This window comes from Harpia harpyja, chromosome 16 (assembly GCF_026419915.1).
Source record: "Harpia harpyja isolate bHarHar1 chromosome 16, bHarHar1 primary haplotype, whole genome shotgun sequence".
Lineage (NCBI taxonomy): Eukaryota > Metazoa > Chordata > Aves > Accipitriformes > Accipitridae > Harpia > Harpia harpyja.
The window spans coordinates 3,803,072-3,825,116 of NC_068955.1; the positions used below are offsets into that span (position 1 = coordinate 3,803,072).

The 22,045-nt window shown below is 38.6% G+C and overlaps 2 protein-coding genes and 1 long non-coding RNA gene across 4 annotated transcripts in view; 2 read left to right on the forward strand and 1 right to left on the reverse strand.

Annotated features, from left to right (window-relative positions):
* The window catches only part of NIPAL3 (NIPA like domain containing 3), a 24,839-nt gene extending 22,860 nt beyond the window's left edge, over nucleotides 1-1,979 (forward strand). Inside the window, exon 13 of the mRNA XM_052810594.1 lies at nucleotides 1,844-1,979. Within this exon, the coding sequence (XP_052666554.1) occupies nucleotides 1,844-1,868 (25 nt within the window). The 3' untranslated portion in view covers nucleotides 1,869-1,979. The remainder of the gene's footprint in view (nucleotides 1-1,843) is intronic.
* On the forward strand, nucleotides 1,867-18,141 carry RCAN3 (RCAN family member 3). 2 transcript variants are annotated; one of them, XM_052810596.1, is made up of 4 exons: nucleotides 1,867-2,085; nucleotides 6,069-6,242; nucleotides 6,833-7,004; nucleotides 15,932-18,141. In XM_052810596.1, the coding sequence occupies exons 1-4, from the start codon at nucleotides 1,891-1,893 to the stop codon at nucleotides 16,138-16,140; spliced, it is 750 nt and encodes a 249-aa protein (XP_052666556.1). In that variant the 5' UTR covers nucleotides 1,867-1,890; the 3' UTR covers nucleotides 16,141-18,141. The 2 variants fall into 2 exon arrangements, with proteins under 2 accessions (XP_052666556.1, XP_052666557.1); XM_052810597.1 differs by having other exon boundaries at nucleotides 1,924-2,085; nucleotides 6,047-6,242.
* LOC128152384 (uncharacterized) lies at nucleotides 11,106-15,005 on the reverse strand. Its single transcript, XR_008238643.1, has 3 exons — nucleotides 14,918-15,005; nucleotides 13,347-13,523; nucleotides 11,106-11,491 (listed from the first exon to the last, which is right to left on the reverse strand). It is a non-coding gene; the product is annotated as an uncharacterized LOC128152384 (long non-coding RNA).
* Nucleotides 18,142-22,045: the final 3,904 nt, after the last annotated feature.

Consider the following 22,045-nt stretch of genomic DNA (forward strand, 5'->3'; position numbering starts at 1 on the left):
TGGCCAACCTGACCAAGTTTTTTGTTGATCTGTTACCTTACTTCCTGTCTTATTCACCATTAAGTCTTTGAATTTACATGCCAGCATTTCCAAACTCTCCTCTTTCTGTGCCAGTTGTGCTCTCTTGCCTTGTTTGCAAGTCTCCTCATTCTTTGATTTTTCAGAAAACCAGGGTTTTGGAGCAGTCGTGTGTGGGTTAGGCGTTTCCTACTGTGATCCGTACTCTTCTCTGACGGGGGTGCTTGGGGAGGTAGAACCAAAACTAAGATAATGCTAGCATGTTGCTCTCAATTCTGTCCGCATGTCGCTTGGCTTGATTGTAGGTGTCTGTGTCCTGTTGCATGTTGAATTGATTAGCCCAGAACTCTCTTTGAGTCTGTGCTGCCAAGCCAGATGGTGGCTTTTGTTTTTACTGTGTTGGCGTATTTTCCTTTTCTCTTTCCTTTTTGCATGAATCAGCAAGCACAAAAAAATGAGGTTTCCACCAGCTACATGTTTTCTTGCATTTACATCCTTCTTTCTGTGATGCTGAGGAACATGTCCTGTGAAAATTTTGAAACTTGCTGTGCTGGGAAAATTTAGCCAGGTCTATGCATGACTTTGTAATGGTTTGACTAAAGGTGTGACCGTGAACTGCTGCAGTTAGGTGTGCATGTGCACACATTGCTTCAGACAGCTTTTATGTGTCCGCGGCAAGGTTACATTGATTTAACTCATTGAAGTTAGCATCACACCTTGTGTGTGTGTGTCTCTAAGCAGTTTGTAAATACTTTAAATAGGTACTAAATCTTTTTTTCTCATTTTCACATGCTATTTCTCCTTAAGTACAAAGTGCTGAGAGTGTTTGGGTGGTGTTAATTAGAAAACTTGTCTTAAACCTTTTCCCATCAGTGAGCGTGGATTTATTGTGGATTTTTTAATGCATTTTTTAATGCATATTGATTTCAGTTGATGGCATTTCTCAGTGACTGCTTCAAAAGAATAAACTAGTTAAGCAAATATTCAAATGAGATCATTGCCAATGAAGCATAATATATTTACTTACCTTTGTAGCGTTGTCACAAACTAACACCCCCTCCAAATCTAGATATAGTGCAGTTACATGTTTTCTATCATTTACATTAGAATATACAGTAGTGTGATAACCTCCTTGTGATTTTTACAGTAATAGGTGGCAAAAGGTATGCTTCATTAAAATCTTCTTTATTGTGTAAAAACTACTTTACCTAAAATCTCTTGCTTGTTAGCATTTTTTTTTTTTCTTCCTTGATGTGTTTACTCAAGGCTATAGATACTCTCTTACCTATGGGAAAGGCATGCTCCAGTGCTTAGGGGAAGGAAATCTCCTTACATTAGGAGATCTTAGGTTTTGTTCCCGTATCTGCTCTGGCTTGGAGAGGCTTTGGACAGATGATTTAATTTTGCTCTATACATGTGTTCCCATTGATGAAATAAAGATATTTCTTCAAATATCAGAAGACTACTCTGATTGCTTGGGAAGTGCTTTTAAGTTACTAAATAAGAAATTGCTATTAACTGAAAAGTGTGTCATGGAGAAAAGCTTCTAGAACAATATTGTAGTTCTTGATTTCTGTCAGAGTAAAGGGGGGAGAAATTTCATTTACTTGACCGAGTGACTTTATCTTCCTTTTCATAGATTGAACAGCGGAGTCTTTATCTCATTTACAGAAATGGGATACAGTGCTTCTGTTTTGTGGATGAGAGAGCAAGTTTCATGTTGATTTCTATTCTTTTTTGTCAAATTGTTTGCCTTAAAGAACAGTCAAAGCAAGAAGATGTGGTATCTTCATATTCTCTTTTGGTTTGTTTTTTGGAATGGCAGACCCCTATTAGAAACTGGAGCATAAAGAAGAGTTGCTTGGGTGAACGATGCTCAGAGATACTATGAAGTCCTGGAGTGACAGCCAGTCAGACCTCTACAGCAGTGACCAAGAAGAGGAAGAACAGATGATTTTTGGAGAAAATGAAGATGATTTGGAAGAGATGATGGATTTAAGTGACTTGCCTACCTCACTCTTTGCTTGCAGTGTTCATGAAGCAGTGTTTGAGGTACAGGAAGAAAAGGTAAGGTGGAGAGAGGTATATTTGGGGCATAGTATTGTAAGTATAGATACAGCTATTGAACAGTTTTGTCTGAATTTTCAGTGTGTTACTGCATATTATAATTGGAGGGGAAAAAACAACCCAAAGTATTTACCTGGTGAGCTCAGATCAGAATGAGTACAGTTACCAAAGAGCAAATAATACTACACTTTTCTGGCATTTGACATTGTTAATAGGTACAGAGTGCTTCTCCCATGAAAAGCTCTTCCGATTTTTTTTCTTTTTTCTTTTTATCCAATGTACCACATCCAAGAGCAGATTTAAATAAAATCTGAAAGCAGATTTAAATGTTTTATTTCAAGGCAAGGATTCTGTTAAAAGAGCATTATAAATTTGCAGGATGTATGTTCTGACTTGGAACACCTTGAAAGTGGCTTATAAAGACTTCACAATAATCTAAATCTTCTCTGGCTTGCTAACATTTATATTCAGTCAAATCTGTACTTTCCCTTTGCTTCCAAAAGCATCAGGGAAAATTATGTACATTACATGAGTGAGGGAAGATAGGAGGGGCTTATATGAAGGTTTTGGTCTGCGGCTTCTTCAGTTTCAGTTTACAAAAGTACTGATGAAGCCTACAGTTTTGCTGAAAGTTTTCAAGATCTGAGGGAAAGGTGTGGTGTCAGATAGGAAACGCTGCTCTGTGCCTCAGAGTTGCTAAATTGTGTACTTAAATATAAGTCAATCTTTCAAATATTTGCTGTGAGCTGAATTCCTAAGCCAGTGCTCCTAACAAATGGACATAGTACATTCAAAATAAAAGGAACAGTGATCGGTTGAGAACATGCACATGGTATAACATAAACAGTTTATAAAGCAGCTTACAGATCCCCTTTTGGGTAGGGAGGAGGATATTACATAATGAGAGCTGTTGTTCTTATAGTTTGTTGTAATTGTATTCCTATGGGTATGAAAGACAGATGCCAGAAAAGGCTGTTGAGTCTTCGGTGGCTTATTTTCAGATGCAATGCTTTATTTTTTCTTTCCCATGTTTTATAGAGAGAATGAGATACAGTGCACTAGCCATTATTTACATGCCTGGTGTTAAATGCTTTTCTTCAAAGAGTGTGAGTTTTTGCTAGCCTATGTATGTCAGTAGTTAATTTCTAGCCTTGTATATTAATGCTGTTTTTACTGGAAGACAAAATGGGCAATGCATAAGAGTATGTAAATCATATGTCATCTAATTAAAAAAAAAAAGCAAGATGACATCTCCTTTTCTAGGTAAATTTTTAACTCACTGATGACTACTTTAAATTGTTACTGCTTCTACTAGATCAGCTTCTAGTTCAAAAGACTTGTAAGTGGGCAGCAGTCCATTTCTTTCGGTGGTTACTGCCCTTGGAAGAAGGTAGTAAAGCATCAGTTAATCAATGGAACATTAAATAATGCACTGGACTAATTTAACTCTCATGCTACAGAAATAGCAGTGCCCCATAATTCATTGTGTGTCCAGTATAGAAAGTGTGCACTGGAAATGTTGCCTTGCTAAATTGTTTTGCACGTGTCTACATGGGATCTGTCATTTTAATGCACATTTGCTTTTTTCCATGAAAGTATTCCCACAGTATGTCTGTGCATACAAGGTGTATCAAGGGAGATGTGCTAGCTTTTTCTCTAATGATACTGGGATAATTAGGTGCCACGTTAAACCACTTGTAAATTTAACCGCAAATTTAAAAGTTTTCACTTCAAATGTAGTTTTTAAAGTGTACTATCAGCAAGCTAATCTAAGCTGATTGTCATAGCCAAGACATTAGTTTAGAATAGGTCAGAATTATACATTATATCTATAAATCGAATGCTTACTATGCAGACTTCTTCCTAGTGCTTGAAAGAATAGAGGTGCTTTGATATATTATATGGCTTTTATCTGTTTTATGAAATTCAGCTTAGTCACCCCCTGGACACACGTTTCAATGGCTTGATTTACTTCTACCTACATCTTTTAAAGGCTGAATGCACAGCAAACAGTTGATGAAACAAATGGAAATTGTGCTGTCTGTGCACAAACAGAAAGCAATTTGAAAATCTGTGGTGGTTTTAGGGTTTATTTTTTTAGGGGGTGAGGTGGTTTTTTTGGTGGCACTTACAGTTTTGCTACCCAATGTTCTTTTAGTTCATTTGGTAACGCTAGGAAAGCTAGCAGCACTTGCGAGCAGACTATCAAAATCAGTCTTCCTCTTCCCTGATTTTGTAGTAGTCACATCTGTAAAAAATAGATTGCCTGGTTCTGTACGTAGGCATAAATATTTTATGCTCCGCATTTTCATTTGTGAAACTTCACATAAGTAAGTGATGATTAATATTCTGGTGAGGAGAAAAGGCTAAAAAGACACTATTGATTTGAAATCTATATATTTAATTCTTATGAAGCATTTTGCTCAGGTTCTGGTTTTGCCCTAGTTCTTTCATCCATTTGTTTGACATTTTCCAGCTATATTTCTGTTTTTACTGTTGATTTGTTAAAACAACATTTAAACATTTAACAGGTCATGTTCAATTGACTGTTAAGTTGTTGAATTTAGTACCATCAGTTTCCACTTTTGTTTAAGTGTTGTAGGTTAAAATAGGTTAAATAAACATACCTACCTCATGTAGGTATGTTTACAGAAAAACTGTAAGATGTCTAAGTTGGCATACAGTTTTTAATAATTTTTTCTTTTACTTGGCATCTAAAAGTGTTTTTTCAAGTTTAGTTCAAACAGCAGAAGTTGAAAAATTCAGAGTAAAAGTGTTTGTTGTTTCTTTCTCAAATACCTTTTTGAGGGTAAGATTGGAACACTGTCTTCATCATTTTCAGTTGCAGCTTTGATCCACTAGATTGCAGTTTTGTGTTTGTCAGGTACAAAATTTGGCCAGTGTGCAGAAGGAACAGGTTTTCTGATTTAATAAAGACCTTGACGTTGTACAGATTGGAGAGAATTGTGCAGTAAAATCATATTTTTGTTAAAAGTAACATGGGCATCATCTGAAGAATTTCTTCAGTCCTATTTAAAACGAAAGCAGCTCATCCTGTAATTATTTTTAGAGGAATGAAGGCATCAACAGGATTTTTGTAAAGAGATTGGTGTGTATTGGAATCAAGCAAATTAACTATTGTCATTGGGAAGAGTTCTTGATGAAAAATATTACTTTTTCTCTTATTTGCTTATGTAGATCTCTGAATAACTGAGTATTATCAGAACATAATAAATAAATTGAAAAGAGATTGCTTGCATACTTCTCATCTGTTGGTTTTAATCTGACTTTTTACAGTGAATGAAAATTTTTTTTTTTCCTAGTGTATTTAAGCTAGGGGAAAAAAAGAAATATCTGCAAATTAGGTCTCTTGTAGATCACAGAACTAGTAAATTAAAACAGATTGAGTTTCACAACAATGCAGTTATTATTTATTAAAGAACTTGATGATAAGATTCCATAGTCAATAAACTGTGATTTTTTTCAATTTTTTATTTTTGTGAACAAGTGTTGTTTAGTAATAAATTTTTTGTCTCTTCCAAAATAGTCTTATTAATTCATCCTGAGAATTTTGACATTTTCCTTAAGCACTCAGTACTTTAGTTTATCTAATATAAAAATTAACTGATTTGCATAGTACTTCTGGAGACGCTTGGGTGAAAGTCATGTGCAAGTACCAGTATTTTTGTTGACATCGGCACCTTTGAGTAACTGTCGCTAGGTGGCAGCTTGTGTATTAAGAGTTTGAGAGGCTCGTTCACATCAATGCGCTCTTGGAATTCCGATTTAAATAGTGAGACAAAGCAGTACTACACTGAATGCAGATTTGCAAGTGGGGGTAACTGAGGGAAGTATGGAGTGTGCAGGTTTAGGAGATTAAGGAAATGAATGGGATTTGGGAAAGGAAAGTGAAAGGAAGATGTGTTTTCATTGAGTGAAAATGTTCATTTTGTGTTTGGAGAATCTTTGTACTTCATCTCCAGGAAAGATTTGAAGCACTTTTCACAGTCTACGATAATCAAGTTACATTCCAGTTGTTTAAAAGCTTTAGAAGAGTAAGGATAAACTTCAGTAATCCAGAGGCAGCAGCAAGAGCACGGATAGAACTGCATGAAACTGACTTCAACGGCAAAAAGCTGAAGCTGTACTTTGCACAGGTATTATGGAACACTAAGATGTTGTACGTGTGTCCCTGTTTCTTCTTTATTCCACATTTGCCCATGAGTTTCATTTGTGATAAATATCTGAAGTTACCTTCAACCTCATTCCTCTACGCTGAGTTGTATTACTTTCACTCATTGAGAAATTCACGCTTCAGGGGACAGTTTTGCTTTTCAGCTTGAGCTTACAGCGTTGTAATTGGTATGGAACAGTTGCTGCGTGGTGACACAAACCACCTTCCCCCATACATAAACAGAAATGTGCTGAAAGAAAATATGTGGATCGAAAGGTCTCTTTATAATAGGTGCTTTACAGACATATTCTTCTTGTTGGATTAGCAGCTTGTGTGTGTCATATACAGCTACATTGTCAACACTTACATAGGCCAATTTCTTAACTGCAGCATTTCTCCGAGGTGTCGTACCAAGAGCACTGACAAAAGCTGTACTACTTTTATTTTTAAAGCTAGGCTAAATTAAGCATTGCTAACACACAGCATGGACATGCATTATTGGGGAAGGAGACTAAATAAAAAGAGAATTAATATTTGTCATCTTATTCTGTATCTCCTGGCTTTTGTCTGCAGGTGCAGGTATCCAGTGAAATAGGTGACAAGTCCTACCTCCTTCCTCCACAACCTGTTAAACAGTTCCTGATATCACCACCTGCATCTCCACCAGTTGGATGGAAACAGAGTGAAGATGCAACTCCCCTGATAAACTATGACTTGCTTTGTGCTGTCTCCAAGTTGGGACCAGGTAGGAATATTTACCTGCTTTTGTTGTGTTACTTAACTTCAAAAATAGTTAACGAGGGAATTTATCTACTTACCTTTCTTTCTGTGTGAAGAAACAGAGTCTCTCTTATGTGATGTTTCTAAAATGATCCATCACTTTTTTTACTTAATCCGTTAATTGAAAGTATAGCACAGAACTGGACTGTGTGGTACTAGCTCCCTCACATCCATTTATTGAATTTTGTTATAGTGTCAATATTAAGTAACAAACAAGAGGAATGAGAAGTTCAGTCTCTGGCAGATGGACAGCTCCAGTTATTAAGGATGCTAATATGTACTTTTTGTGTTTAATCATCAAACTTCTTTATGAGCCTTCCTAGGAAACATGCTGTTTGCTTTCTGTGAAAAGCAGGGAATCAGGAGGCTTAATGTTTTCAAATGCTTTTGTAGCTTTTCATTTACAAATGTCATGTAAATGTACAGCATAAATGGTGCCACTTAAAGATTTGTATGCTGCTGTTAAAGGATTTTCAGTCATGGGTTTCTCTAGGTTTGCTTTATTAACAATGCAGAGTTGGGCCAGCACCGCAGTGAATGGCAAACTTCGAAAAATTTCTCAGTCTTATATACCTTTTACCACCCATTATCCCAGTCCAAAGTCTTTGTAATTTTCCAGTTGATCTCGGTTCCTATGTCGTTATCATTCATCAATTTATGTCGTTAATTCTTGTGTCCCGGTTCTTCTGAAGTTAGTGGTCGTAGGCAAAAGGTCTTGGGTCACCACAATCACTTATCTTCTTACACATCAAAGATCACCTTTGAATTTCTGAAAATCGCTGAGGTTATTCTATTAATTTATTTTGTTCTAAAGTTAATAACTTACTCCCATGTCTTAGGTCTAAGATGCATGATTACATTCTTCTTCTGTTGATTCAGCTTGACTGGGTTTTTAGCCAGCCATGGTGGGGGCTACACATAGGACAAATAAGCAGCTTACGCATACTGTTTTTTAAGCACCTGCATTCTATTAATCACATCTAAAGCAATCTCTAATCATTCGTTATATGTCTGATATGAATAGTCTTAGAAACAATGAGGCTTAAGGCCTAGTTCCCTTTACAATTCCCTCCTTTGTTTTTCATCGCACTCCTGTGATCCTATTGATAACTCCACATTTCTCTTTCTAACTTCTGTATTAGCCTAGAGCTACAACTTACACAGCATTGGAACAAAACAGTCACACATACTACTGTGCTTATAACAACAAAGACTATTACAATTAGTTATTTCACCTAATTAGTCAATATGGGAAACCAAGATGTTAACCAAGAGAATGTGTCAGAAAATCCCCAGGATGTGTAACCTCTTTGAATTTGTTGCATTGTGGCACTAACCTCCCAAATTTTCTGGACATCTGTTATTAATTCTCCTGATCGATCAGTATACATACAGCAACTGGTATTTAGGACAGTACAAACTCCACCTTGTGAAGCCAGAATCATGTCTAAAGCCATTCAGTTTTGGATATTCATTTTTGAAAGTTCAGTTACCTCTTTCTGGAGAGTGAAAAGTCCGTGAGCAGTTGAATTTGCTAATTTTTCAATTTCTCCAGAGACATTTAAGACTGCTTTTTCCAATTCACTCACTCTTAAAGCTGGAATTAACCACCTAACAAATGAATGGAATCCTGTTGGTCTTTCAATCAAAGGATTTAGAGTTCCTCAGGTTTGAATTAGAAAGGTTCTATGCCATGTTGCACTTGAGACAGCTTTTGGGTGAATTTCCAAATCTGTAGACATTACTCCTAGGGTACAAATACCTCCCCAATCTGGAGGCAAAGCTTTATAAGCTTTGCTCCCACATAACCAAAAAATGCCTAAGTCCTCAGGTGCTCGCCAGCTTAAACGCAATCCTGAGTTGACAGAAGTTGTGTTTTGACATTGAGTCCAGTTTCCTACAAATGAATGATTTTTGCATAAATGTTGATTATCAACACTTGGGGGACAAAGATGGGGAACATCTTTGTACACAGTGGACTTGTGAATAATCTCCTGAATTTGATAGTCTAATTTCCCAAATTTGTTCTTCATAAGATTCGGAAAAAGTAGTATTAAACCAGTATTTTTTCTAATTTGCACTTTTAGGAATCGGTATTCCTACTAAGTGAAATCCTTGATTCACTGTCTTTGGTAGAGCAACACAAATCCAACATTCACTTAAATTTAGATTATTAGTAAAAGATTTCATCAATGACACATGCATATTGTTGGTCCAGGCAGTTTCTACTTGGTTAACATCCCTAGGTTTCCAAACAAATTGTTTTAACACATTCAGAGATGACATGTTATAATATGAATGAGGATAGTCCATGTGACGGTGCCAAAAATTCCACTCAAGATTAGGTCTCCATTTGATTATTACAATCCTAAATTTGAAAGTAAAACAATTGCTTGATAGATAGAATCGATGACAGCACCAGTCTCCCTTACCATAAATTCTCCACATTTGATGGTCAAAGCACCATATTCCAATTCCCCATGTTGGTTCTTGAAGGTGAATATGATATACAGGAATGCCGTATCCCCACCGTTCTCGGAATGCCGTATCCCCACCACTGTTTAGAAAAGCCATGACTGTTCGACCAAGTATCCCACGGATCGTCAAATCTACTTCTAATGTTGGCACAGAATTCGAGAGAATTAAGAAGCAGATAAATAGGGTCTCTCTGGTCTTCGGATAACTAGCCAAAAAAAATGACCTGTCCAGGCTTTGCGCGTAGGTGTGTAATTTGGCCCGAAAGTTGAGAAGAACAATCACTATATGTATTAACAGTTCTATTGGTACGGGCATCTCGATAGCGCAATGCAGATTTTGTCCACAAGGTGTCACTCCAGGGTAAAATACAAACAAGAACGAAAAGGAATAATACTTTACAATTGTCTGTTATTCTTCAGATTCTTTGCAGGCATGTGAATGATGGATCCAAGTTTCTTTCCCAGATACCTTGATGGCATAAAAAGAAGTTAGTAGAACAGTATAAGGTCCTTCCCATTTTGGTTCAAATCTGTTTTTTCTTTTGAAATTCTTTATATAAACTTTGTCCCCTGGCTGTATATCATGAACTTGGATTTCAGGGCTTATTCCCTGATACCAATAGGCATGGTTACACATTTGGAAAAAAGAATTTTGCAGATACAAAAGGTATTGTGTTACCTGTTCATGACCATCCAAGAGGCTAGTCTTTGCTGGCACATATGTACCTGGAACAGCAAGTATTCTCCCGAAAAGGATCTCAGCCGGAGAAACTCCAATTGGTTGCCTTGGAGTATTCCTAATATCCCACAAAACCAAATTTAAGGCCTCAGGCCATTTCAAACCAGTCTGTTTACAAACCTTTACTAAATCCTCCTTCAATGTCATATTCATTCATTCTACTGGACCAGATGATTCGGGATGATCTGGAGTATGAAATTTATTAAAAATCCCTAAAGAATTATAAATCTATATCAGGATAGCAGCTGTGAATTGACTCCCTCGATCTGAATCAATTACTTCAGGAACCTCATACCTTAGAATGATTTCTTTCAATAAGGCTTTTACTACTGCCTTAGAATCATTTTTCCTAGTCGGGAAAGCTTCCACCCATCCTGATAGTTGATCAACAATCACTAACATGTAAGAGTACCCCATTGTTTTTGGCGTGTCTGCATAATCAATTTGGAGTTTTTTGAAAAGGAAAGGTGGCTGGAGGTCTTTTCCCACCAGGAGGTTTAATTCTCACCGAAGCATATTGTCTGCAAAGCTTACGTCCTTCACAAATTCTTTTTGCTGCTGCATAAATTCCTGGGGCTGCCCAGAGTCTCTGGATTCGGAGCACTAGGCTCTCCGGTCCCCCATGGGTCCTCTCATGGTGCCACCACGTTATCAGTAAGGAAGGAGAGGTTTGTTATTCAGAATCCACTGCCCTTCTCGCTGGTGGGCTCCCAGCCAAGTCTATTGTTTTCTTTCTTCTTCAGAGAGGTCTTCATACAGCTTATTCATGTCTGGGAGCTCAAATGTTATTTCATGTTGTAACAGAGACATAATGGACATGACCTGTCGTGCTGCTGCTCTACCGGCTTGGTCAGCTAGAGAATTTCCCTTTGCGATCATGTCTTGTCTCTGTGTATGTGCCTTTATAGCTCACAGATATTTCAGAGGGCAATTGGATTGCCTCTAAGAGGTCTTTGATCTGTTGTCCATGGGCAACAGTTTTTCCCGCTGAAGTCAGAAAAACCCTTTCTTTCCATAAAGTCCCCGTAGCATCACATACACCAAAGGCATATTTAGAGTCTGTATAAATGTTAAACCTTACTCCAATCGCATATTTAGCAGCTTCAGTTAGAGTAACTATTTCTGCTCCTTGTGTACCTAAAGGTGCAGGCAAAGATCTGGCCAACAGTACCTCTGTTTCTGTGGTGACTGCGAAACCGGTGTATCTTCGACCTTCTTCATAGTAAGATGAGCCATCTGTGAAGAGGTTTAAATCAGGGTTATCTAAAGGTTGATCTCTCAGGTCATCTCGCGGCTTGCTGGTTTCACTTATGAGATAAACACAATTGTGGTTATCTTTTTCTCCGTCAGAGGGTAAAGGCATTAAAGTTGCAGGGTTTAAAGTATTGCACCTTTCCAGTTTCAAATTATCAGCCAATAAAAGAATTATTTCACATCTATGTGCCCATTGTGGAGACAAAGCTTTCTCCACATATTGCTTTAACAAAATTTCTACCTCATGGGGTACACAAACAGTTAGTGGATGACCTAAAACAATTGTTCTGGTTTTCTCAACCATTTCAGCTGCAGCTGCTATTGCTCTGATACAAAAAGGAGTTCCTTTAGTCACTGGATCCAATGTAGAAGAAAAATAAGCAACAGGTCTCTCATGCGGTCCTAAAATTTGTACTAACGCTCCCTTTGCAACCCCTTTTGCTTCATCACAATATAATTTAAAAGGTTTTGAATAATCAGGAAGCCCAAACGCTGGGGCAGATAAGAGTGCAGCCTTTAAAGTACGAAAGGCTTTCTCCCTCTCAGTGTCTCAAGTGGTTGGTTCCATTTCCTCATTTCAAGTTGCTTCATGCAGAGGTTTAGCTATTTCACTGAATCCTGGGATCTAAGGACGGCAAAATCTTACCTGTCCTAAAAATCCTCTCAACTGTTTTTTCGTCACTGGTCTAGGTATTTCTTGAATTGCTTGAACTCTTTCAGGGTCTACTTCTCACCTTCCAGGCTTTAATATAAATCCCAAATATTTTACTTGCTGTTTGCAAAACTGCAATTTAGATGGAGATGCACGGTGTCCCTTTTTAACAAGTTGGATACTGAATATCTGTGTATCTCGAATACAATCATTCTCAGTTTTACTTGCCAATAATAAATCATCAACATATTGCACCAAGTTTGATTTATTTGGAAAAAACTGTATCTTGTAAATCATTCTTCAAAGTCTGAGAAAAAATTGTTGGTGAGCTGGTAAAATCTTGTGGCAGCCTGGTCCAAGTAAGTTGTTTCCCTTGCCAAGTAAAGGCAAAAATTGGCTGGCTTTCTTCAGCAATTGGAATACTAAAGAAAGCTCTGGTAAGTTTAAGCACTGTAAAATACTGCGCCCAGACTGGAATCTGGGTTAAAATCAAACTAGGATCTGGCACCACAGGGTGTGGAGCAATTACGTGCTCATTCACTGCTCGTAAATCTTGAACAAGTCTATATTCAGGATCTCCATCCTTATCTGTCCTATGTCTACTCACTGGCAAAATTGGGGTATTATAGGGACTATGGCATTCTTTCAAAATCCCCTTTTCTAAAAAATGCACAATTTGTTTTCCAATGCTAGGAATGGCTTCGTTTATAATTGGATATTGCCAAATTGAGGGAGGAGTCCCTCCTTTTGTTTTTATCACAACTGCTTCAGCAGATTTTAATAATCCTACTTCATCTCCTGATGTACTCTAAAGTTTTCTGGGAACTCCAGCTAATTCGGGTGGTATTTTTAAATCACTATGGTTTTGTTCTTTAAGTTGGATTACTTCAGAACCCATTACAATTAATCGGATCCCTGTAGGCACCAAAGAGATAAATGCGCCAAATTCCTGCAAGAGGTCTCGTCCCAGAAGGGAAACAGGAGAGTCTGGAGAAATTACAGATCTTCCCCAGACTGATTTTTCATTCAAAACTACTGGTAGAGGAGTAGACAAATATTTTATCTCTTCCCCCACCACCCCCCCCGTATTATCACAGCTTCATTTGACATCTGGGGGATTTCAAAATTTAACAAAGACAATGTCGCTCCCATATCTACTAGGAAAGTAACAAGAATACTGTTTACCTTTGCAGAAATCTGACCGCACTCATCTACCTTGATTCCGACAGGTTCCATTGCTCTTTTAGTTTCCAGAGAAGAGGAGTACCGTTCTTCACTGCAAATGAGGTCGTGGTGCTCGGGCAGGTGGAAGTCTTCCTCGGGTTGCAACAGGTCTCAGTGGACACTGTCTTTGCATATGTCCTAAATTTCTACAATAAAAACACTCTTTAGAGTTAGCATGTTGGGAAACGGGGAACTCTGTTTTGCTCCCCTCTTCCCCTAAATCTCCCCCGAGAAAATCCCTGACCTCTTATTCGTGGGTTAAAATTCTGAGTAACTGTTGCAGCTAACAGCCTAATTTCTCTCTCCTTCTCTTTCCGCTCTTGCTTTCTTTTGATTTTTAATTTATCTTCTTCCTGTTTTTGTCTTTCTTCAGCTCTTCCGTCAAAAACAAAGGCAGCAATACTTAGAATTTTAGCTAATGTCTCACCCTGCCAACGTGGCATATGTTTCTTAAAATATTTACTTATGTATGGAGCAGATTGATGTACAAAAACACTGATAGCTAAAGGCTCCTGGAAATTGTCACGGGTCACGCCCCCATATTTCAATAAAGTTGCCTTCAGTTGTCCCCAGTAATCACTCGGATGTTCATCAGGTCTCTGCCTACATTCTAAAACCTTTGTCCAATTAGTTACTCTCTCACCAGCTTGGCGAACTGCTTCTATTAATTGTTGAATGGCAGCTCGGTGAGCACTAGTTCCTTCTGTGGTTGCGAGATTCCATTCTGGATCTTGTTCAGGCCATGGGTTTAACCCCTGACCTTTCTGAGCAATTTCTCTATCCTTTTGAAAAATCTTTTCTCTTTCCTCTGCCTGAAATAATTCTCGCAGCAGAGTCCTCATATCATTCCAACTAGGGGTATAATCAGTGACAATTCCTGATAACAATTGAGCACATTTCTCAGCGTCATCACGCAGCTGAGGCATCTTCGACTGCCAAGCTACTAAATCACCTTGTTTCCAAGGTGCATGCCTCATTACTGCAGTTACTGGAGGAACTTCAGCAGGTGCACCCGGTCCTGCTCTTGGGTTTGGGATGTAGTCCAAACGCTTTGGGTACATGTCAGCACCCTTTGAGAAAAGCTCAGTTTCCTCAGCCTCAGGGGCCGAGGGAAGTAAACTTTTCCTCATTTTCAACAGGGGAGTTTTCCTCCTTTGTTGTGCCCAGTTATACCAAATATACCAATAATCAATATCTTGACTTCCAGAGTCTTCCAAAATCATTCTCAAAAACTTCTGTTTATGGGGTTTAAATGTTCCCTTAGGAGGCCACTCATCCATTGGCCCTCCTCTATTTCTTGTCAGGAATGGCCATTCCTCTTGGCACAATATTATCAATTTCCTTTTTTGCAATGCCTGTGCCAAGGGTATCTTTTTCCAATTTTCTAAAACCTCAGCAAGGGGCGTCCCCCTTTCAACGCTGGGTGCTGACCCCATCTTTCTTAATATTTTTTTTGCAAGTTTGAATACAAGAGTTTCCCAGGATAATTTTATCTGGAATTACCCATGCCCAAGTCTCTTAGGTGAACTCACCTGATTATTTCTGCCGGCAATTGAGTGTTGGTAACGGGTTTGTCCAGAGAAATATCCAGTTGCTCTCTTTCTCTCTTGTGTCCTAGAGTCCCATCTGGGCTGCCAATTCTGGTAAAGGATTTTCAGTCATGGGTTTCTCTAGGTTTGCTTTATTAACAATGCAGAGTTGGGCCAGCACCGCAGTGAATGGCAAACTTCGAAAAATTTCTCAGTCTTATATACCTTTTACCACCCATTATCCCAGTCCAAAGTCTTTGTAATTTTCCAGTTGATCTCGGTTCCTATGTCGTTATCATTCATCAATTTATGTCGTTAATTCTTGTGTCCCGGTTCTTCTGAAGTTAGTGGTCGTAGGCAAAAGGTCTTGGGTCACCACAATCACTTATCTTCTTACACATCAAAGATCACCTTTGAATTTCTGAAAATCGCTGAGGTTATTCTATTAATTTATTTTGTTCTAAAGTTAATAACTTACTCCCATGTCTTAGGTCTAAGATGTATGATTACATTCTTCTTCTGTTGATTCAGCCTGACTGGGTTTTTAGCCAGCCATGGTGGGGGCTACACATAGGACAAATAAGCAGCTTACGCATACTGTTTTTTAAGCACCTGCATTCTATTAATCACATCTAAAGCAATCTCTAATCATTCGTTATATGTCTGATATGAATAGTCTTAGAAACAATGAGGCTTAAGGCCTAGTTCCCTTTACAGCTGCTTGTATTCTGATGTCTTCAGTGTTTCACGATAGTTTTTTACATCCCTCCGTCCCTTCCTTTAAATATGAATTAAAAGATTGATTTTATTCAAAGTACAGTGTAACAGATACAGGGACTATGTTAAAACATTTAACAGGTCTGGTGAAGCGTGGAAGTTGAGCAAATTAGAGATGAGATGGGAATAAATGAATATTTGGTTGTGTTACTGCAGATAGTAAGGAGTTTTTGAGATAAAGTGACTTAATGCTTTTCCTTGGGGGTGTTCTTAGCATGATTTTTGTTTGCTGCTCTTCAGGGGAAAAGTACGAGCTTCATGCAGGAACAGAATCAACTCCTAGTGTAGTCGTCCATGTCTGTGAAAGTGAGACAGAAGAGGAAGATGAAATAAAAAATCCCAAACAGAAGATCATGCAGACAAGGCGTCCAGAACCACCTGCAACAATCCTCAATGAATCTAAAGCATTTGATTGTACACTGGAGGTAGGGGGTACTATGCACTGTTAAATTGTGTGGTGCTCAAGATAGTATCAAGAATCAGACACTTAATTGAGTACGTGTGTTGATGTCTGTACTGCTGCTATATGTTATGTATAGCGACAACAGATTTTACTTGTAGTTGTCTCTCATGTTCAAGATTTTGGATGCCAATGCTCTGAAAAGCACTTTAATTTTAGGGACTAGTCCCCCAAGTGTAGCAAATCCACCTGACTTGAAATAGTGAAAAATAGGAAGTCTGGTTGTGGTGGTTTTGGTTGGTTTTTGGTTTTGGTTTGTTTTTTTTTTAAGATGTTGCCCTTTTCTTTATATTGTACAGTGTGATGTACCAAGTGCTGAAATAATATCTTACTGTCATGATTGGATTCAAGAAAGTTCATTGTATAGCAATTAAAAGCTGATCTGTACTGGTACAACAGCTTCCAGTTAATATAGTGTTAAATGCAAGTGAAACGTACTCTTTTTATGCTAAAATTCCTTCCCAGCTAGTAATCTCCTGGGGTGAAGATTAATCTTTGCTTTTCTTAGAAATGCCAGGTATGTGTTTTTAATTTGACATGAGGCACAAATACACGTATGGAACTAAATTCAAGTAGTTTTGCTAACTACACAGAGAAGAATACAGGAGGAAGAACCACAGACCACGGAGAAGACAGGCTCCGAGTCTGTCACCAACGCTGCTGCTGCTACTATCTGTGATGGTACACTGACAGGTACAATGGTTTGCACTGATGTCTAATTAGGAGTGAATTACAATCTGTAGTGTGAAATACGGATTCAGCTATTGAATGTGCTGTCTCTGATCCTCTTTGAAAATGTGGTAACATTTGTTCCTCTGCAGTCCTAGAGATGGCCTCCATTTACAAATAAATTCAGTGACTGTTACGTTATGACTAAGTTATGTTAGGAGGTAAAGCATCTACAGTTAATTTTTAACTTGTGCTCCTAAACTTCTCCAGTCTGTTTCATATTTTTTTAAGACAATCAGTTGCCTGGCTTAGCCAGTTTTTATGCAGTCTCAGCCCTTGTTTGCTGTTTTTCATTCAGACTTTTTCTGTGTGGCATCCTGTCTTCCTGATAGAGCATCTGCTACTTTTGAGACCAGGATGCCTCTTTTAAAATACAGATTTTTAATTTTGTGATCTTGTGTTAAGTGTGTTTTAGTAAGAGGAAAATAGGCCTCGGTATAATGACACATGCTCCTATGCTTTTATGCTATTTTATAACCAACCTTTTTTAGTCTAGACAGATTCTTCTTTTTTCTATTTAAAAGAATAAAATTATTTGTGAACAAACCAGGCCACTGATGTTCATACATAGAAATCATTCAGAAATTGGCCTTTTTCAGATTCATTTTTGTGTGTTTCAATTCTCCATGACGTGCTTATTGAATTTTCAAAAGTGTTTTCACTTGATTGACGGCGGAGAGAAAAAGTAATGGTCATGAATTTGCATGGGCATGGTAGTTTTCAACTCCGTATTGTGCCAGCTCGTGATCCCTTCCTGCCACCAGCTTCAAGTTGCAAAGTGGGATCCTGCAGGCAGGTCCTTGTTCCAGAGGCAGGAATAGTGTATATTAAAAAGGTAGAAAGATGGTTTTTGTTCATCTTGCCTCCACAGGCATGATATTTCTGTATATCTTCAGGTATTAAAATCACTCAAAGTCTTGACTTCTCTGTCTCACTGTTCCATGTTATTTAAAAAAAAAAAAAAAAAACGACCACAAAAAAACCCGCTTGTGTTGTCCATCAGGCTTGTGTATTTTTAAAATTCCAGAAGTCCGTTTTGGATTTTCTGTGGTGTTTATATTTTGTTAATTGTTTAATTTCTACCCCATTGTAGAAGTTGCTGTGAGTAGGAATAAGTGGAAAACCTTCAGAAACAGTTTTATAAGGCAAATGAAGCAAGTAATGTTGTCAATGTATCTTGTGTAAAATGTATAACAATTTGCATTCCAACATCTTCCATTGTGTAAAGACACTTAAAATAAAAACAATGCAGTGCCATTCACATGTGGTTTTTTAACTGTATTCCATATTGGCCGAAGTTTGATATGTACATTTTCTAATGGTATCGTGTGCTTGTGCAATTGAGTGAACAGTTGAGAGAGTTTATGGGTTTCCATAAGCAAATTATCAGAAAAATAGTGCTGAAGAAGTTAGGAATTTCAGCAGAACAACCCTGGGAATTGCTGAAGGAGGGACTGAGAAGGTTTTTATGGTGTTTTGGGTGCCTGTACAGCAGAGTCCCATTTGGATGTTTACCTCACCTGAATTTTGAATGGGAGTTTGACACCAGCTTAGAGAATGTCCGGTTTGGATTGCAGTACTGAGCTCTGTAAAGTTTTTGTTGTAATAAAGCTAAATACTTGTTTTCAAAATTCTCCAAAGACCCATTTCCACAGGAAGGAAATGGTCAGACTTTATATAAAAAGTGCATGCGTTGATCAACAAAATTGTAAAACACCAGCTTGTTGGCACTGCATGTGCTTTTGCCACCAGGTTCTCCTCTCTTTCACAGATCAGGCAAATTTCAGCAGTGTTTTTTGTGTTAGCCAATAGAGGGAGGCTGTGTGCCCTTCTCCTAACACACATTGGCGCGATATAATTGAATTATATTAAAAATGCTACAAAATCACATTCCTTTACGGTATGCGAAGCCGTGCCTCCTTTCCGTGACAGTGCCATGGGGCCCCATTGTGCAAATATAATGGGAGACTTTGTCTAGCACAACGTTTGCCTCAGAGTTGGTGTGGAAGGCAGGGGTTCACGGGAGCTGGAGGGAATTAGGTGGCTGGCTCCTTGCAAATACTGATGTGGGTGGGCAAGGAGGAGGCAAAGCAGAGGCTTTACAGAAAGGAAACTTGAAATTAGCCATCGATCACTATCAGAAGTGATTTTACTCCATTTTTACTCTGTCCATCCATCTCCAGTGTGACAGAGCCTTCCTTGTAAAATGAATGAAATTCAAGTTTGCTTTATTTACTCCATGTGATGAGTCAGTAATGACCATCAGAACCTGTTTCTCTTAATCACTGACCTGCTACTAACTGAGGTGCTGTTTTTAGAAGTAGGCTTGCACAGAGGCACCAACTCAGCCCTTTCTGAGCTTGCACTTTGTATAAATAAATATCCCAAATTCCTTTAAAGCATTCTTCTTAAGAAGCAGCTGAAAAAATGCGTGGTCTTTTCTTTGGGCAGTCTGCCTGTGTATTCTGGAGAAAAAGTTGCCGGGGGTACTTTGGTTTTATTTTATAATAGCTAAGAACAGACCCTATTTTTGCAATCCTGTGATTACTGCATCTCATTCTATTTCTACCTTGCTACTGAACTGCTTCCCCCCAGAAAGACCTCATGCGTAAAATGTCTCTTACTTAATTTATTCCCTGAAAGGTTATATTTCCATTTTTGTCTGGTTTTGGATTACCGTTTTTTTTTTTTTTTTTAGCCCAGAACAGAGGATTGTTTTATGAATCTTACGCTTACTGGCTTTTGTTTACTTGCTCTGCTTAATGTGTAAAACTTGCTAGGAGGGGTTCATGGTCCAGTGTGCTTTTAATGTGGAAAGAGACCACAGCCAAGCCTTGTTCCCTTGGAGAAAAATGCAGAAGTATTTCCTTTATTAAACCAAACAGGAGGCACACACCTGGCTAGATCTGTGAGTCTTTGTTCCTGTGTGGGCTTACTCGGCACCTGCAATACATCATTCTGGGACCGCTCCGTTCTGCACGCATGAAGGTCAGCCTGAGGTGCGGAGAGCCTTCGACAGAAGCTGAAGTCAGTGGGAGAGAACTGCGGTCCTTCGCACTTCAGAGGAATGTGTGCTTAAGCAGCTGTTTACCTTTGTTCTGAGCAAGGTAAAATACTTTTTCTCCTATAGCTAGTGACTGAGCTGAAATCTGAGCAAGTGTGACTACAGGGTTGTGTCCTAACATCAGTCATAGAGCTTGAGGAAGGCTTGCACAACGTGTGTTTGAATGTCTCCGTGCCCTTCACCTAAAGATCAGGATTAGAGACGTGTCGGTATAGTGGTACCCACCTTAATGGAGAGATGGGTGGTATCTTGTGCTTTGGCTCTTTATGTATTTTATCTTGAAGTTGTATTTGTGCTCAGTCACACTAGAAAACACACAGCATTTTAAATGTTAACTAATGTGTTAAAATCCTCTTCTGAGCAAGGTCTCTTGTATTTTAACATGTTGGCATATTCAGGCTTGTAGAAGGGAACGTTTGATTTCGTTGGTGAAGTGAATGTATTCCAGCTATAGTATCAGCAGAAACCCAGATGTCAGCAGTACTAGGGTGAGGCAGTGGGAAAGATACTGATGGCAATCTGTTCTTTTGCGGTGTTACATAAAATAAAAAAATTACAAATTCTGTGTCCTTTCTGACTCTATAGCCAATGACCATGTTCCTGTTTGAGTGACATGGCACAGCAAGCAGGGGTTAGGGAGGGCAACCTGGCTTAGATGCGCTCTTCTGCTGGGGCAGGTCACTTCATCTTGACAGTTCAGTTCCGTCCCTTGCAGGTATAGTTTGTAATTTTTTTTTTTTTGTGCCTGTGGGTACATGTACAGTACCACAGTCCTGATTTCCTCATACAATTCTAGACTCAATAACAATGAATTCCTAGTTGGTTGTGGTATCTGTTGTAATATGTATGTTCTCTTTTTTTCTTACTAAGATGGTTCCAGTATATTTGCTCTGCTCTCTACCCTTCTAACTGCAGCCAAACTGCAAATTTAATCGGTGGTGCTGTGAACTGACTTCACAATCCAGGAGGAGTACAAAACCTACTTGGAAGTGTAAGCTGGATGTATAAATTCAGTGAGACTTAGCGCATTATTAGGTTATGTCACTTCCTTATGGTTTTGGTAAGGCTGCAAAGTGGGCCTGAAGTTTCTAATTGAGAGTTATGTTATGTCCTTTGGCATTCATTGACTTCATTAGGATTGTTCTGGAACATCCCAGTATCTTGTTTGGTCCTCCACTAACACTGATAATGGGATAAGATCAGGATGGGTGGCTGGTGACCTCTAAACTGAACAACATGTTGAAAGCAGAGCTTTATACATAACAACGTATAAACCTAGTGTATGGCTATAGCTAATATTATAAGGGTTATAAATTTAGGACCTGGTGAGGGACTTCCCAAGCAAGCACTTGGGAAAGTCACACCCTCCCTTTCTTTTGCCACATAGGCTTTTAGAGAACACATTTACTTTTATTGAGCTTTTACTTGGCTTCATTGTAGATGTTCACACCCCTCCTCAAGCATTGTAGCAAAGATGGCACTTAATAAATTAAGGTGGTTTTGTTTGGTTTGGTTTTTTTTTTATAGTTGAAAGGGTAGTTAGCACATTGTGATGCCTGGAAGCAATTACACTGGCCTTTTTCTAGGTTGTTTTGCTGTGTGCCATTTCATTCCAGAGGGACCCTCTATATTTATTCTGTAATGTAGATGGTATTTCATACAGAAACTCCGAGGGTGTTTTACTTGAAAAGGAGAGAATGTAATTGTCTCTCCTTAGATACCTGCCACAAGGGACCGTACTTGTTTAGAACAAAGCAGTGAGAATCAGGAGATTTTAATTCTGCTTCAAACTCTGCCTTGGTTTTCTGCAAGGAAGGAACATAACCTATCTTCTGTTGCAGCTGATGGTCCTGCAGGCTTGGTACTATTTTTCAGCAATATTTGAAAGGAGGGGAGGGAGCCGCATTGCCTCCTATGTTTTGTCCTCACCAGAGAGAGACTGCTCTGCATTAATGAGGATACTGGCCCTGGACGGAGTTGGAGTTTCTCCAGACCTCCTCCTACTTTAGGGAGATTCTTCTCTAGCCCACGTGGGTGGAAAGAGCTGTTACTTCTTATGCATTTGAATTCGTCCTGCTGTCGCTCTGAAGTTTGTGGTGTC

Excerpts from the sequence above, each read along its gene's own strand:
- RCAN3 (XM_052810596.1), top strand. The coding sequence starts at position 1,891 with ATGCTCAGAGATACTATGAAGTCCTGGAGTGACAGCCAGTCAGACCTC. Across the intron at positions 2,086-6,068 it reads TTGAGGTACAGGAAGAAAAG|GAAAGATTTGAAGCACTTTT; the intron begins GTAAGGTGGAGA and ends CTTCATCTCCAG. Across the intron at positions 7,005-15,931 it reads TGTCTCCAAGTTGGGACCAG|GGGAAAAGTACGAGCTTCAT; the intron begins GTAGGAATATTT and ends GCTGCTCTTCAG.